The 17,002-nt window shown below is 39.2% G+C and overlaps 1 protein-coding gene across 1 annotated transcript; it reads right to left on the bottom strand.

Moving 5' to 3' along the window:
- Nucleotides 1-427: 427 nt before the first annotated feature.
- On the bottom strand, nt 428-16,316 carry LOC134532527 (protein turtle homolog A). Its single transcript, XM_063369003.1, has 6 exons — nt 15,895-16,316; nt 15,504-15,803; nt 9,135-9,331; nt 7,424-7,553; nt 6,349-6,492; nt 428-2,474 (listed from the first exon to the last, which is right to left on the bottom strand). The coding sequence occupies exons 1-6, from the start codon at nt 15,944-15,946 to the stop codon at nt 2,305-2,307; spliced, it is 993 nt and encodes a 330-aa protein (XP_063225073.1). The 5' UTR covers nt 15,947-16,316; the 3' UTR covers nt 428-2,304.
- Between the last annotated feature and the right edge of the window lie 686 nt (nt 16,317-17,002).

Raw genomic sequence — 17,002 nt, 5'->3', positions numbered from 1 at the left:
TACACGACAGACTAATAAACATAAGTCAGAATTAACTATATTTCATCACTAGCGGTGGTAGAAGGACGCGCTCTCTCATCTTCGCAAGTGGCCTGTGGGGGGGAAGAGAAGGGGAGAATTGGTATCAAAATTAACAGTTGTTGGACACCGATCATTTTCGTATGTTCCGTTTGTCCAATCACAAAACCGTAAAGATAATTACCGAGGTGACAAACAGAAAACGATCGTGTAAGAAATCGATACCACAAAGCACGCATATCATGCAAGTGTGGTCCCTCTGAAAAAACAATATAGGGAGGCTGAAAGAATGGAATTAAAGTGGGACGTTTAAGTTAGTATACACGAGAATGAGTTGAAAACCCAATTTGTTCGTTTACAATTTTTTCCATAGCTTTGTGAAAATCCATACCCACAAATATTATGCATGTTTCTTTTATCTTTTTTTTTTGCTTTGTTTTAACTTTAGAAAAGGAACAGACAACAGAATAAACTTGGCACTTTTCTTTCTTTCGCAAACAGTACTCAATAAAGTGTAGGTTGGCGACCATCTTCCGTGTGCCTGTAGAGCTAAACAGGAATGGGGTGTGCATGCATCCAGCTGCAATGTATTTTCTACGAGAAAAATCATATGGTAACACAACACGCTTGTGAATCAAAATGCTGTGCGCCATGTGCAAATATTTTCCATCCAGATTGACTCATTCATACCACCACTAAGTGTCGATAGAAACTTTTCACCGAGCATACACAGTACAAAAGAATTTTCATGTCATGATTTTATTCTCTGCCAAATGTTTGATCAACTTAACAAGAGAAACGAGCGTAGATGACGACACAAAAAATTAAATATCAAATTCTTTCGAATCAACATAGATTAGATTGAGGAGGCATAAAACTGTAAACTTTCATGCCAGTGTCACGCTCTGTTTTACGGACACAGCTTTGTCAGTGCATTTTGAAAGGTGCTTGACTGGTTATTTTCCCAGTGATAGCGTAGTGAGTCAGTTACAAGGAGGTGAGTTATTCACCCAATCAATCACACTAAATCGGGCCTCAACTGTATTTACAAATGCACTATCATGAAACTATTACACCAACGGGAAAATACATTTTGTAGAAAACAATATAAAAATAAAGTAAAACAAAAATAATAATCATAATTATGTAAAATCTATTACTTACTCTAGTTAAATATTTGAATTTTAAAAAAATTCTACACTGAATTTGAAAGTCCTGAATTTTACTGTAAATACAATGTGGGGCTCTTTTCCTTCATTCCAAGAAATTGAAACCCCGTCAGGAATATTTCACATAGATGCCAAAGTGTTGATGGGTGCAGAGAGAATCTCTTCTCTCGACTGACTTTGACACACAGTGCTTGCCTGTCACGTCCGAGACGGTACGGGCATCTACCGGCTGGAGGCTTAATAACCTGCGGCGTTACGAAACCTACTTCTAAAGACCTCCACGAGTAATACACAAGCCACTAACCTCAAGAGCATGGTGTGTGGATGTCAAGGGTTGCTGTAAGAACTCTTCAGTCTCTGGGGAACTAGCTCCTTCCCAGCCCACAGCAGGACTCGTGAAAATAATTACAGTGCTCCAAAAGAACAGAAATACAGCGGAGCCTACATTAACACTGATCACAATGGCCGATGGTAGTGTCGCGACGTACGTCGGTTAGCGCAACAACAAATGTGCAACACTATGATTACTGTAATATGCTGGCATTTTCTCGCCATTTCTAAACATGACCTCAATCAGGGTGTCTACAAATACCTGGAGAATCAATTTCAGGAATCTTTCACTGCCTTTCAATAAAATTTTCTTACAACTTGTATATATCACAGGATTATTCACATATTATAATAAGCAAAAATTAAACATATTATGAAATATATCTACTATTCGCAGGAACATGCCTTTTTCAGACATAGTTTTCAAATTATTTAAGTGGTCAGTCTCCAACTATTTATATTTAATGAGCAGCTACTTGAAACTAAAGTGAGGCATCAAAAAAAAAAAAAATACAAGTTAGCAAAAGACTGCTGGATATTACAGTTTTAAGACTTACAGCACTGATACTGCTTGTTTTGGGACTTTTTCGCGATTTTCGCGACCATCCCATCAGCTTCGTTACTTTTTCGGTGACGTTCCGGACCTTCGTGACCGCAGACACCCTGCCATTTTGCATTTTCTACCGTCTGCCGGATGTGTTTGGCCGCTGGACTGCGGCCGGCAAGGCGAAGACGGCGCGGGCGCGGCCGGAGGTCCCCGGGACAGGGAGGCGCCCGCGACCGGGCATCAGACGCGGATGGGCTGCACCACAGTGTTGTTGTTCATCATCGTGGTCATGTGGTCATTGGAGTTCTCGTCCAGCGCCACCCGCTCCACCCGCATGTCCTCGTCGTAGTAGCCGGGGTTCAGGATGATGTTGGGCACCAGCTCGATGGCCTCTTGCTCGTCTCGGCGGGCTGCGGGCAGAGCGACCGTCATCACGTCATCACGTCATCAGTCCCCACAGTCAACGCTCTTCAAACACATGCAAACACTACAATGTCGGGCTCCACAGTCAACGCTCTTCAAACACATGCAAACAACTGCAATGTCGGGCTCCACAGTCAACGCTCTTCAAACACATGCAAACACTACAATGTCGGGCTCCACAGTCAACGCTCTTCAAACACATGCAAACACTACAATGTCGGGCTCCAAAATCAACACTCTTCAAACACATGCAAACACTACAATGTCGGGCTCCACAGTCAACGCTCTTCAAACACATGCAAACACTACAATGTCGGGCTCCACAGTCAACGCTCTTCAAACACATGCAAACACTACAATGTCGGGCTCCAAAGTCAACGCTCTTCAAACACATGCAAACACTACAATGTCGGGCTCCAAAGTCAACGCTCTTCAAACACATGCAAACACTACAATGTCGGGCTCCACAGTCAACAAAACACATGCAAACACTACAATGTCGGGCTCCACAGTCAACGCTCTTCAAACACATGCAAACACTACAATGTCGGGCTCCACAGTCAACGCTCTTCAAACACATGCAAACACTACAATGTCGGGCTCCAAAATCAACACTCTTCAAACACATGCAAACACTACAATGTCAGGCTCCACAGTCAACGCTCTTCAAACACATGCAAACACTACAATGTCGGGCTCCACAGTCAACGCTCTTCAAACACATGCAAACACTACAATGTCGGGCTCCACAGTCAACGCTCTTCAAACACATGCAAACACTACAATGTCGGGCTCCAAAGTCAACGCTCTTCAAACACATGCAAACACTACAATGTCAGGCTCCACAGTCAACGCTCTTCAAACACATGCAAACACTACAATGTCGGGCTCCAAAGTCAACGCTCTTCAAACACATGCAAACACTACAATGTCGGGCTCCACAGTCAACGCTCTTCAAACACATGCAAACACTACAATGTCGGGCTCCACAGTCAACGCTCTTCAAACACATGCAAACACTACAATGTCGGGCTCCACAGTCAACGCTCTTCAAACACATGCAAACACTACAATGTCGGGCTCCACAGTCAACGCTCTTCAAACACATGCAAACAACTGCAATGTCGGGCTCCACAGTCAATGCATTTCAAACACATGCAAACAACTGCAATGGACTCCTGAAACTACGAGAATGACAATGGCAACATAGTATGTAGTTTCGAGTACTCGTGACAGCCGAATAATGACAAAATACTAAGTCCAAAGTTAGATTCCCAAAACATTCCAAATATGTCTTAAATTTTAAATCATACCTCAAATTGAATAGAACCGACATCTAAAACCAAAAATGGAATCCCGGTGCCAGTAAAGTTTAAAAGGTAATCATTTCCCCAGTGAAAATACAATAGACTTCCGGTGAAACGCAGTGATATATTGACAGCAACCAACATGCACACTATTTCTAACTTCTTGTGAAAAGAAAGGTACGTAAATCTTTGAAATTTGCCAGGGACACCTCCCTTCACCACCTTGCACTAGCCCACCCAGATGGAAAGATAATGTGATGAGGTAAACAAGAGTTCTTTGCTCAGAGATTCTGACCCTTTTTTGTCCCTCTTTTCACTAGGAGACAGGGATTATTATTTCAACCAAAAGTAGAAGTATGGAAAAATAACACAGGCTCAGTATAGCCACTTTTAAAACTTATCTTAAAAAAAAAAACCTACCCTGTTGTTGATACTCATTAACTGTAGGTTTTTGCTTCTACTTTCGCAGCCCTACATCATTTCTTATAACTTAACCAACATATTTGTTAATATATTCTGTAACAACCCAGATTACAGCCTTCCTCATGCAATCCATTAATAATATTTCATTATACATTTTTTGTCATATTTCGGGTTAGACGTAAAGTTTTTCCTTTTAAAAGTTATTGTAAACGTAATTCTCCGGGTTTATTGTTTTTATTTTTTAAAATTCATAAATTTATATTTCAAGTATTTTTTTGCTGGCTTCTTTGTGTGAGAAGGCATGCTGACGTGATATTCCTTCATTTTTTCCATGACCGAGGCTTTGTTTCACACGCTAGGCGTGTGAGTCACGGTCACGGGAGTGCGAGAAAGATACAAAATCGCTGCGTCGTGGGAACAGAAGTAAGCATTTCGTGGGAGCTTCTGTTGCTATGCGCCGTGATTGGCTGAGAATTACGTCAGTGAGCCCAGGACACTGCCCGCACGAAGGAAAGGAAGGCTGTAAGATCAGCCATTGTCCGAGCACCGGGCCGAGCAGGCCGTGGCCGGGCGATGTCTCCGGGTTTTAGCTTCTTTTTAATGTACATTTAATTTTTATTTATTCGGTTGTGCTAAATATTTTGTGTTTTTTAAATTAATAGTTAAAACCAGGTAATAAATTGAACAATGTGTATAAATTACTACTTTCTTTGTGACCTGCAACCTGTATGGTCCACTTATCACCTAATTTGAGCTAGCCGGAGGTTGTGAGTGGTAACAACTCTTTCAACAGACCTCTATTAACTTGGGGGTTCCATTCCATGACCATTATAACACATATATAACTTGCAATTGCCTTGAAGTGATGCTAATGCCGCATTAGTTTTTATTATTAATTTTTATAATATACTTAATTTCTCATGAACAGATATTTATATTTTTCTCAGCCAAATTTTTATTGGCGTGGCCAAATTATATATTGACCCAGTGAAAAAAAAAATGTTGTAAGTATGTCTTAAAAGATACTGCTGCACCACAGGAACTCGGAACAGTGCTGCACCAGCATCTAGTGAGACGTGAAGCAACTGTGCTACGTAGGGTCTGGGTGACTTGTTTGTGGTCGGATTATGGTAGGTACAGTAAAATATGGCGCTGATAAGTCATATTATATGAATAAAAAAATTAATTATTTGGACATACTGTATGTTTGGTGTGATTGGAAATTGTGTGTATGTTAAGATAAACCAAGAACCGAGAATCAAAACAAGAAATAAAACTGAGAATTGATTTTTAAGAACTGAACTGAGAACAGGGAAAAAAAGTAGAAATGAAAGATCACTTATTTCAAAATACTTGTAACTTTGCACCTTTCATAAACTATTGTAATCATATCTACGAGGTTCTACTGTACGTCCAAATCTACAGTAAAAATCTTTAAAAAAGTTCCGAGATGAAAAACTTTCCGAAACATTCAAATAATTTTGCTCTTGTTATACAAACACAAAAAAAAAAATATTACAAATTTACATTTAAATTGCTTAAGAAACTTATTTACAGATTATTACTTCATTTTTGAGTCATAATAATGTAAAACTTTGAAGTACATGCTACCGAATCTTGAACTTTTTAAAATTATCTTCATTATTTACACATTTCACGTAATTAAGATCAAATCATCCCACTACATTGCAGATGCAGTGCAAAGAAACACCCCAGACGCTAGGAAATACACCTCAGGTTTAATAAACGTTTAAAAATTATGTGATTTTTGACATGATAACGTCTTATAAATCGATGAACGCCGGCTGCACGCACGAAAAAGCATGACTCTTTGTCACGTTCCGCCTGAGCCGAGCATGCAAGAACCGGCCAACCGCCGCGCGAGAAAATCTTCTATATAATATCAAACAGGTTTAAGGCGGGCATTTTTTAACTAATTGTTCGTGATTATATTTAAACAAATTATTTAAATTAAATTTGCAAAAAACTGTAAATAAATATCTGAAAATTAACAAAGTACGCAATTTTTTCATCAATGTTTTCTCATGACGTTATAATGTAGAATTATCACCCGTAAACTGACTTTTTTCCTTGTTTGTCCTGAGCGTGGTGTGAAGGCACGAGCACTCACCGAGCGGGCCCCGGCACTCCCGGTAGAGCAGGAAGCTGGTGGCGGCGGCCAGCAGCAGCAGGGTGCCCATCACGACGGCCACCGCGACCACCCACACGCGCGTGTCGAACTGGTCCACCCCGTCCAGCAGTTGGCGAGCCAGCTCTGTGGGCCACCGCACCACGTCACATCGCAACCAACACACGGCCAACTGCAGAGACCAGCTGATTCTTTTTACTAAACGTGTGGTCAATATCAGGGGCGCAACAACTAAATTTCCAAAGGGGGGGGGGGGGGCAATATACCTTTTTATAAAGAATCATTGATCCCCCCTATTGAAGCGCGGGGGGGGGGGGGGGTCGGGTCTTCCCCTGAAAATGGTGCTATTTAAGCAGTTTTATTATCTAAAAATAGATTACACAGCACTTTCTTTGCCCCCGTTTGCCCCCACTTCAAAGTTTCAGAAGGGGGGGGGGGGGGGAAATACCCTTCCCCCCCCCCCCTGTTGTTGCGCCTCTGGTAAATATTGAATCCACAAATATTTTTTCCTTTTTTTTTTTATGCATGCCATAGGCCCTTAGTATAAATTAGGTTTGTTTAAATAACTGAAAACTGAAATATTAAGATAAATTTTAAAAAATCTAATATTTCAGGTCCTAATCCCACCTTTACTCTGTCGCAAACTTGCGAATGACCTACGTGGTGAAATCAGGCAAGACATATAGCAAAGGCAGATAGTACATATCAATATCTGAAAACACGTACAACCCCACGCGCGGGTGCGACTTACTGACTCACCGTCGCAATGATCCAAACAAATTCCAACCCACTTCCAGATGAGCAAGAGATTATTAATTTCGTAATCTTGTAGCTCTCAGCATTTCACCAAACCAAAAAATTTTCTAAAAGTTTTTTTTTAATTCCCAAAAAAAAAAAAATAATTCCAATTAATTACTGACTTTTAATGTCGGTGCATTAATTTCAGTAGTATTGACCAAATGTCAACAAGCACACTGCGGATCGGAAGAAACGCTGATTGGGCTAAACATCTGGAGGATCGGCTTGGAGACTGCTCGCCTGGCAGGGTCGGCCTCACCTATCTCCTCGACGCTGTGCAGCGTGGTGGCCTGCAGCTGGGTCGCCTCCCCGGGCCCCAGCTGGTTGTTGGCCCACACCTTGAACACGTACGTGGTGTTGGGGTCCAGGCGGTACACGTCTATCTGCCGCTGCAAGCACACCGCCCGCGCTCTCCTCTCTCTCTCTCTCTCTCTGCGCAGCCACGCTTCCACACGTGACACGGAGATCCTCGACCCACCAGGTCCCTTCTCCGCCACGACACAACCCCTGGTGCAGACTCTCGCAGTAGTGAGTGCATCAAAGCCAGGAACCACGTGTCTTGCAGTTTGGCTAGCAGTCGAATGGAGCACAATTCTCTGTGCTTCTCGACCGAGACGCGTGTGCAATTTTTTACATTACTTCAAAATTCACTTACTTCGAAATTACATTCTGTGATGATACTCCACCTTTCTTTAATTTTATTAATCAAAGTTAGGTTTCCTTTAGAAGAAGTGTCGCTATCCTGGAGTTTAAATGTTTTTTTCAGTTCTGGGAAGAGTCCCACAAAATTGTAATTGGGCTTAGTTACAATGACACGTAATTATGATATATACATATATATAAACAAGTGCTAATTACTAATAACCTTTCAATAACATTTTTAGTTGATATATTAAATAATATTCAGTCAACTTAAATATAACAGTTTTGTAAAAATATATATAAAAAATATTTTGTGTTTATATTTTATATTACATACTGTATTCAACCGAGAATAAGACAAGTGTTTTTTTCATTTAAAGACAACCAAAAAATTCAGTCGTCGTCTAATAACTGAGAGAAAACAATTTTAAAAAAAGTTGAAATAATGTTTATAATTACGGAAATTTAATTTGTTTGTTTAATTACTAATAACAACCTTTCAATAACATTTTTAGTTGAAATATAAAATATTATTCAGTCAACTTAAATATGACACCAGTTTTGTAAAAATATACATTAAAAATATTTTGTGTTTATATTTCATATTACATATTGTATTCACCTGAGAATAAGACGTGTTTTTTTTTTCTTTTAAAGACAACCAAAAAATTCAGTCGTCTTATAACTGAGAGAAAACAATTTTAAAAAAAATTCAAATAATGTTTATAATTATGGAAATTTAATTTGTTTTTTTAGTATTGACATTAAATAAAAATTAAGCATTTTTGATTTTCACATAGATATTTGGGCAAAATATTTTTAAAAAAAATTTAGTTTATTTGTGCATTGACTTCCTAATAAGCAAGACATAGAAAAAGCTGAGTCATTAATTTTTGTTAGAACCTTGACTTGCATAATCGGGGTAGTCTTACATTCAAGGTAGCCTTATTTTTGGGTAAATTTCATTAAACAGGGAATTTTATTAAAATACTTCCCAGCTCGTTAACATTCATTAAACAGTTAATACAATAAATTTTCCCTTTGGCTCTGTCAACTTTGATTCGCTCTATCCACCACAGATGGCAGCACCGTGGTCACACGTTTTCGTTCCATGCAACTTCCGTTCCATCCACGAAATTACTCCTACCAAATGTAGTATACCAAGAGCTAAGATGTTAAACATCAATAAGTTTCACATCATGTGAAACGACCACCCAGATAACAACAGGACTAGGAACAACGGCGCAACAACTCGGTGCTGAGCTGTGCCAGGGGTCGGAACCAAGCGTGAGCTCGAGGCGGAAGGAACGGCCGGCCGGCGTACTCACGACGTTGGGGCTGATATGCTCGGGCTTGACGGAGTGCCAGTGGCGGTCGTCCAGGGACTCCGGGTCGGGGTGCAGCTGGCGGTAGTGGGCGGAGAAGTGGGAGATGGGGTAGCCCCCGTCGCCCGCCACGTCCCACAGCAGCAGGGCCAGCACCGTCGAGGGGTGCACCGTCACGTTCTGGAGCGCGGGCGGGGGCGCTGCAACACGCGCGGCCAAGCAACACCCTCACTCAGGGTGTCCACAGGGAAAACATATTTCATGCCAACTTGGGCCAGAAAAAAGTACTAGATTTGAAAAAAAAAAAAATTACTAAATTATAATTTGTTATGGTTTCAACAATTTAGGGAGTTATTATGACATTGCAATGCTCTAACTTAAATATCACACCACACACACACATATATTCCATAGTTTTTAAAAATAATTACGCTTGATAATAAAACATATTGGAGTTACTGTAATAAAAGTACTAGATCCGAGCGTAAATGTACTAGACCACTAAAGAACTATATCTAGTGGGAAAGCACTAACTGTGGACACCCTGGCCAGCACAAGCCACGGCCTGGCACTTGACACCAACACCCAGACACAGGGACGACTGTCCCCCAGAACAAACATGCGAGTTGACCAACAGTTTGCGTTTAGTTTATCACTTGCGTAAAATAATGTAATTTTGGATCGTACTTTAGATTCCCAACACCTTCCAACACGTTGTGTCAAATAAAGTTGGAGGGTTCGTGATGCCAGTGACAATGTTGCTAACGCAAGCCATGTACGTTTGGCAAAGACGGATGACTTGAGTTTCCAACTTTTTTTTTTTTTTTTTTTGCATACAGGACAGGTTCTAAAACAAGTTGGATGTCGGATGCGATCGGCCAATCAAAATTGTGCCGAGCAAAAACGGAAATGACGCTGGTTTCAGTTCTCGATGATCCGGTAAAATGGCGAAGAGCACATGACCGATTAAAGCGGTTATAAAAGTTAACTAACTAAACTAATGTTAATATGAATGTTATACGTGAAAATATTTAATGCGTAAAAATCAAATTATGTTTCTGTACCCTTAAAAAATTCTCTGAGAATTTATTTACTCACGAAATGAATATTATTGTGATTTAAATATATTCATGTTCAAAAAATTTCAAAATGCACAAACATAATAAGTTTTAAAAAAATCAGTCCAGCACAATGATGCATTATTTTATTACAAAATTGAGAATAAAAATTGAAAAATATGAGATAGCTCAGACCAAAAATAAACTTTGATAGTGTGACATAATTTAAAACATATTTGAGGTTATCTGTCTCCCAATATATTTGATGGAGAAAACTGGAAGCCTTTTTCCGTCCAATGCTTCCTCTCCAACTCTATTGTCAAATGTATTGGAGACAAATATTTGACAGTGTCTTAAAAGCCCTAAGCCATTACATTAGGTATCCTCTACATACAAGAAAAAATCTAACACTGCCTTGGGTGCAAAAACCTACGTCCACACATCATTAATGTGCAGCTATTAATTTGAAACGAAACATTGATGTGTTAATTACCCATTTACCCACCTATTTTGTGACGGTGATCATAAACTGCTCCTATTTGGCTAGGGTGTTCACACAACTGGGTGAACGTCAACTAACTGATGGAACAACAACCATTGTTCTGTTTCGCAAAAAAAATATCAACATTGTTTTACCATTTTCTGAAATTCCACTCCCGAAAACTGGGGCAAGAAAGTTATTGAAGATAATATCAAATTACTGAAAATACTCAAGTGGAAAGTAATAAAATCAGAATAAATTGAATGCATTGATAATGACATTGCATTTTTTTTTAGATAATTTATTTAGTTAATTTTATTCCAGTATTGAAACATACATAGCTGAGTGCATCACAACGTTTTTGCAACAAAACTGATTTTGAACCTGTTAACGATGAGTAGGCCCACCACTTCTAGTATTTTAAATACTGTATAAACAAACAAGTGGGATGCAAAGATCACTTGTAGTTTATTTAATAAATACTCTGATGTTTGAACACACCTATCTTTAGTTTTAAGTTCTTAACTTTTTTTTAATACACTTAAAAATGTGACAGGGAACTTATGATTTTTTTGAGCTTTTTTATTAATAGAAAAAATACATATTTTAATTTTATTTAATAAAATACTTATTTCTACAAAATAACCTAACAAAAACAAATCAATCCTTAATTTTTTTTTTTTAATAATGTCTTTCATTAGAGGATCAACTTCTTAAAATTTCTACAAACTTGTTGGAAGTATCTTTTCCTCTGTTGTATGCCTTACTAAGAAATGAATGAGAGGTTGTAGGTGATATCTAATCAAGCCCCCAGGTTCAGCTTAATCTAAAAAAAATTTAAATGATTAAGACAAGCTAAAAAAGAAACAAGTTTTACCTTTCACCAACCCTTTCAGGAACAAGTCTTGTAAATTGCATCTAAGAATGTTTACTGGTTGAATTCCTAAACTCATTATTATTATTAAAATAATGATACACTGCTTGTGTGTTGTAAACAATGCCAATTGTAACGTAGAGTAATCATTTTACAGAGAAGTATGTATATCATGAAAAATCCTTTAAGGATCTTCACAGGTGAATGGTTAATGCATTCACATTAATCTCAACACGTTAATTTCTGAAGTGTTGAGATTAATGTGAATGCATTAACCATTCACCTGTGAAGATCCTTAAAGGATTTTTCATGATATACATACTTCTCTGTAAAATGATTACTCTACGTTACACAGGACTAGGAATGAAAGAACATACTTCTTTTTTCGAAAGTAACCACTTTAAACTATAAAAACACAAGCAGGTGTAAGAAGGCAGTGAGCTAATGAAAAAATTTCTTGATATAACTTTTTAGGTAGGCCCTGAGTGAAAGTTGGAATAAGTGGTAAACATAATTGGTTAGCCTACGTTTTATTTGATAAAAAATTAGTAAATTAGTACAGGGTATTGAAATAATATTTTTTTTCCTAATGGATGTTAAAGTCATTAGACCTGTTAAGAGTCAATTTATATGTGAATGAAAAGATATATGTGTCACGGTGTCCCGTGACACCGGAACACTTCGCCCTTAAAACGTTGATGTTTTGTACCCCTGATGTGTTTACCACCAGCAACACTCCTGGTGGCCTTGGTCATCCCTGTGAGACAGGCAACCCGCAAGACTATTAACTCCACTAGCTCAGAAGGATCTCCAAGTCAAACGAAGACCCATGACCTGTGACCTGTGTCCCAGATCTTCTTAAAATTTCTACAAACTTGTTGGAAGTATCTTTTCCTCTGTTGTATGCCTTACTAAGAAATGAATGAGAGGTTGTAGGTGATATCTAATCAAGCCCCCAGGTTCAGCTTAATCTAAAAAAAATTTAAATGATCAAGACAAGCTAAAAAAGAAACAAGTTTTACCTTTCACCAACCCTTTCAGGAACAAGTCTTGTAAATTGCATCTAAGAATGTTTACTGGTTGAATTCCTAAACTCATTATTATTATTAAAATAATGATACACTGCCTGTGTGTTGTAAACAATGCCAATTGCATACGTTTGTGAGCCCTGTAGCGAGTGTCGAAATGTGGCGGACATTTCGGCATCAACTGGAGCTGTAGACGGTACGCTGTGGTGACGTCGTCCAGGGGTGTGCTGCGGGAGTCCGAGGACCAGTTTACGAGTGTAGGCCAGGAAGTCGCCTGTCAACCCGGGACATCTCGCCGGGACGCCAGCAGTTTCAGCAGGCAAGTTGCAGCTTCATTCAAAGTGTTCAATGCGCGACACAGTCTTAATTACTGAGGCAGCATTCTTGTATATCGTACTATCCGAGTAATATTTTTTTTTAATTTGTATTATATTTGGTATATACATTTTTATTGGGTACATATCGTGAGCATAGGTTAAAAATGCTAGTTCTTGTAAATTTTTATAAGTTCTGGCTCGTTTGTAGAGATATTTATGACTTTAAAGATTTTGAGACCACAGTTTATAGTTTTTAGCAAGGCCCGTTACTTGCAGTAAATAAGTAATGTTTAGATGATGTTCATCCTATGATAAAGGATTCAATTAACTGTATTCATAGTCATAGTAGCATATTTATTCTCAAAGCAACAACTACTTGCATGTTATAACTTTTCATGTTCTATACTTAGTATAATTACAGCGTGGCTTCATTCCCAGTCCTTTTTTTGCATGTGAACGAGTGCCAGGAATATTGTAATTAGCTTTCCAGAGCATTAAAATTTGTTTATGTAAATTGTTTGCAGCTCCAGATATATGCAATTGGAAGTAGCTGCTCCCAAACCCAAAGTAAACAGAAATTAGTATTGGCCTTGTAAAACACCTGTATGTGTACAAATTTTGTTTGTAAAATAAAACTGTAATTGACACCGCACTCCCTACTTGTTACTCTTTAAGATGTTGAGGTTACGTTATCCCCTCTCAACACATGAGATAACAAGAGATCATAAAAAGGATACAATATTCTATTTAAAGACATAGGCTTATATTATATTAGCATTTTAAACAATTATATGCTCATTATGATTAACCTCAATATGTAAAGCCATAAAAATATTAGACTATACACACCCTGTTGTATCGTTTGAAAACCCAGATAAAAAGAAACAAATTAATTTTTTTTTTATCAGTTATGACAAAAACATTGTTTACAAGACAGTGATGACATGTCTGTCCGTACACCGAAAGTTCAGGCATACCAAGCTTTTAACAAAAAACATTTAAATAAAATGTTGCCCTGTGATTGACTCAATAGGGCACTTTATTGATGGCTGGATTATAATTCCAGCTTAAAAGGGAGCATCAAAATTGGCAACCCTGTACATTACATGCAGTGCTGTTACAGAATACTAGAATTGTTACATCTTCAGTTTAATACTAAATTCAACAATCCCATCCTGTGAATCTGAATTAGACTTACGAGTGTTTCATATAGTATGATGCCTTGCACTGTGAAGAGTTTCAGCCAATTGGAGAGATTTCATGCATATGATGTTACGTCAAAATCATTGCACAAACAAAATATTGCAGTCTCCAGATCACAAGGGACAGTGTGGCAAAAATCCATGTAAATTGTTGAAATAGAAATAATAATCTCATTTTAAAAATCTGATGTAATATAAATAAAAATAGTCGCTTCAAAGTTTAGCAAGAAAATACCTGGGGCATTCGTGAAACTTCAACAGAATGAGAACCATGCTTCAGTGAAAACCCTGCTATAATGGAACGGTTCTCCGATGTACTGCTACATGCTACTCCCAATTCTGAAACTTGATTGGCCCAGGTCACACGTGGCATCACTCCAGTATGCTGGACCACTGCGGTCAAAATAGTAAACATTTGCCTTGGAGCTAGTGGAGGGATAGCAGCATGCCAGCAAATAACAGGGGATTCATTAACTTGTGAATTGGTTTCAAGCAGGACTAACTGTTTCTTACTGCGTATCAAATTGTATTTTAAAATAAAACATTAAGACAAAAAAAAATTATATTGATTTGTTTGTGCTGCAAAACTGTGTAGGTAATTACTACTAAAACATTTGATTTTGAATATAGTATATAAAACTTTTGAGGGACATTGTTCCATGGAGAAACTGAACTGTGTAACAGATGTATTTTAACATAAAAAAAATTAATCTAAGTAAAAATTTGAATGCATTTGTGATTTGAAACTGTACAGTTACGAAAATATTTTTTTTTTTGTTTTGGAAGATATGCATTACAATGCTTTGATATAAACTGGATATGCAAAAAAAAAAAAATCCAGCAAATATATTTCACGAATTCAATAATAGTTTACTGCAAATGAATATAACTGGTCATTTTATAACTTGGAAAAAAATTATTTGGTTTCGTTTTCTTCTCAAAAACTCATGAGTTAATAATCTGAAAGTATAAAATATGTTTAAATCAGTGAGATACAGTGGTGCTTGCCTTACACTTTTTTAATTATAAAATCACTCTGTTGAGCCGGTAGCCCGACGTAATGACTTAGATTTTAAAGTGCCCGCCGCGGGACTGCTGATTTCCCCTCCTCTAGGTCCGATTTTCCTTCCTTACCCCTCCTGAGTTGGACCTGTCCACGCTGCGCATGCGCCGACATTTGTCGAGGCTATAAAAAGACGTCAATTTGGTTAACTCTGCCTTCTTCGGCGTACTTGTGAATTGATATCAGAACATGCAGGGTTATACAGTTGCTTCCCTTGTATGAAACTAGCGTCGCGAGGGCTTCACCACTGGTTTCACTGTGATACCACAGACGCACGTCGCCAAAGGGCCATCGAGGCACGCAAGCAGCGGGGCCAGGGGAGCAGGGGAGGAGGGGAGCGGGCACTCACTCCGGACCCTGACGTTGACCCGCGAGCGCACGCCGTCGCCGTCCTGCTCCAGCGAGCACAGGTACACGCCGGCGTCGCCCCGCTCCAGCTGCGGCAGGAACAGCCCGCCGTCGGGCTGCGGCCTGAGGCGGCCCGGCGGCTCGCTGACGCGGCCCTCATGCACGCGCTCCCACATCACGCGCGCCGCCGGCGGGGGCGAGGCCCCGGGGTCGTCGGGGTCCGCGCACGGCAGCGTCAGGTTTTCGCCCACGTCCACCGCCACTTCCAGCAGCTCCGGGTGTCTCGTCGCATAGCAGCAGCCTGCCGCACGCGACAGCCCTGCTGTTGCCCACCCCGTCCAGCATCCAACCCCTCCCCAACCCCTTTCAACCCGTACCATCACACCACTTACCTTCTGCGATCACGAACAACAACAATATATCGGCGAGTTTCTTTATAACCATCCTCCCATATCAAACGTAATGTGTATTAAAGACTACGGTCTTGATCATCATCATCATCATCGTGGGGTAAAATAATCATACGAGACACACCCCCAGCGAACTAGCAGATTTTAGCTGCGACATTTTTTCGAAAAAAGATGTCATTTAAGTAAATGTCATTTTAAACGTCATCTTGTTTCTTGTCAATGTTTATTCTCACGACGATATACCGAACTCCATCAATAACTTTTCTCCGTCAGTGCACTCAAATACCGATTGATACCAGAAAAGCTGTTTATAAAATGGAATGACTTATAGTTTTTTTTTTCATGCGTATGTTATTAATTAAAAAATAAAATCGTATTCAATTTAAGCTTATTATATCAACTTTTACCATAAAATACGTACTACAATTATTTAACACTAAATAATTTAATTTAATAATGTAAAACTTTAACACACCCATTGGTGCTCCCTCTACTCGCAAAGGCTCTAATGCATCATAAAAGACACCCACAGTGTGCGAAACTAGGTGTACGGGAACACAATCAGTCCAGATCAACTGCAGTAAAGTGCCACATATCAAACGGATGCTACCATTAGTGAATCGATTGTCGCTAGTGAAGCAATCGATCAGAGTTTATTGTCCTGTCGTTCTCTGCTATGAAGTTATGATCGAGGTTATGGTCGTCGAGGGCACCAACTAGCCTAAGTTAATAACTCTGCGGGCCAGTTCACAGGTAGAGGAGGATTCTTCTCAAGTTGTGTCGTCGCTACGTAGCTGGACGAGAGCAGGAAACTATAAGTGGCACAAACCCCTCCAGCTGTTGTAGCCACCTGAGACCACTGGAGACACAAAGTTCTTTACTACTAGATTAGTTACGGAATTTTTACACTGTGAGTTCTGCTAACATGATTTTTATTGAGAACTGTACACAGCGCTACCATAGACATGGCTTGAGGTATACTGGGGCCAGAGTCTGTCACGGAACATGCTTGAGTTAATGTTAATGCTGTTAATGCATGTAAATGGTTAGCATTTAACGAGAGTCTACTGGCCCAAGTTTCAAATAAATG

Source organism: Bacillus rossius, chromosome 6 (assembly GCF_032445375.1).
Source record: "Bacillus rossius redtenbacheri isolate Brsri chromosome 6, Brsri_v3, whole genome shotgun sequence".
NCBI lineage: Eukaryota > Metazoa > Arthropoda > Insecta > Phasmatodea > Bacillidae > Bacillus > Bacillus rossius.
Note: the sequence above shows the minus strand (reverse complement) of the source record. Positions and strands in the feature narration are given on the sequence as shown.

What these genes read in the sequence shown, in the direction of transcription:
- LOC134532527 (XM_063369003.1), bottom strand. Translation starts at nt 15,946, where the DNA reads ATGGTTATAAAGAAACTCGCCGATATATTGTTGTTGTTCGTGATCGCA. An exon ending in GTTGTTCGTGATCGCAGAAG is followed by an intron (nt 15,804 to 15,894) that starts GTAAGTGGTGTG and finishes CGCGTGCGGCAG; the next exon opens with GCTGCTGCTATGCGACGAGA. An exon ending in GGAGTGCCGGGGCCCGCTCG is followed by an intron (nt 2,475 to 6,348) that starts GTGAGTGCTCGT and finishes CTCTGCCCGCAG; the next exon opens with CCCGCCGAGACGAGCAAGAG.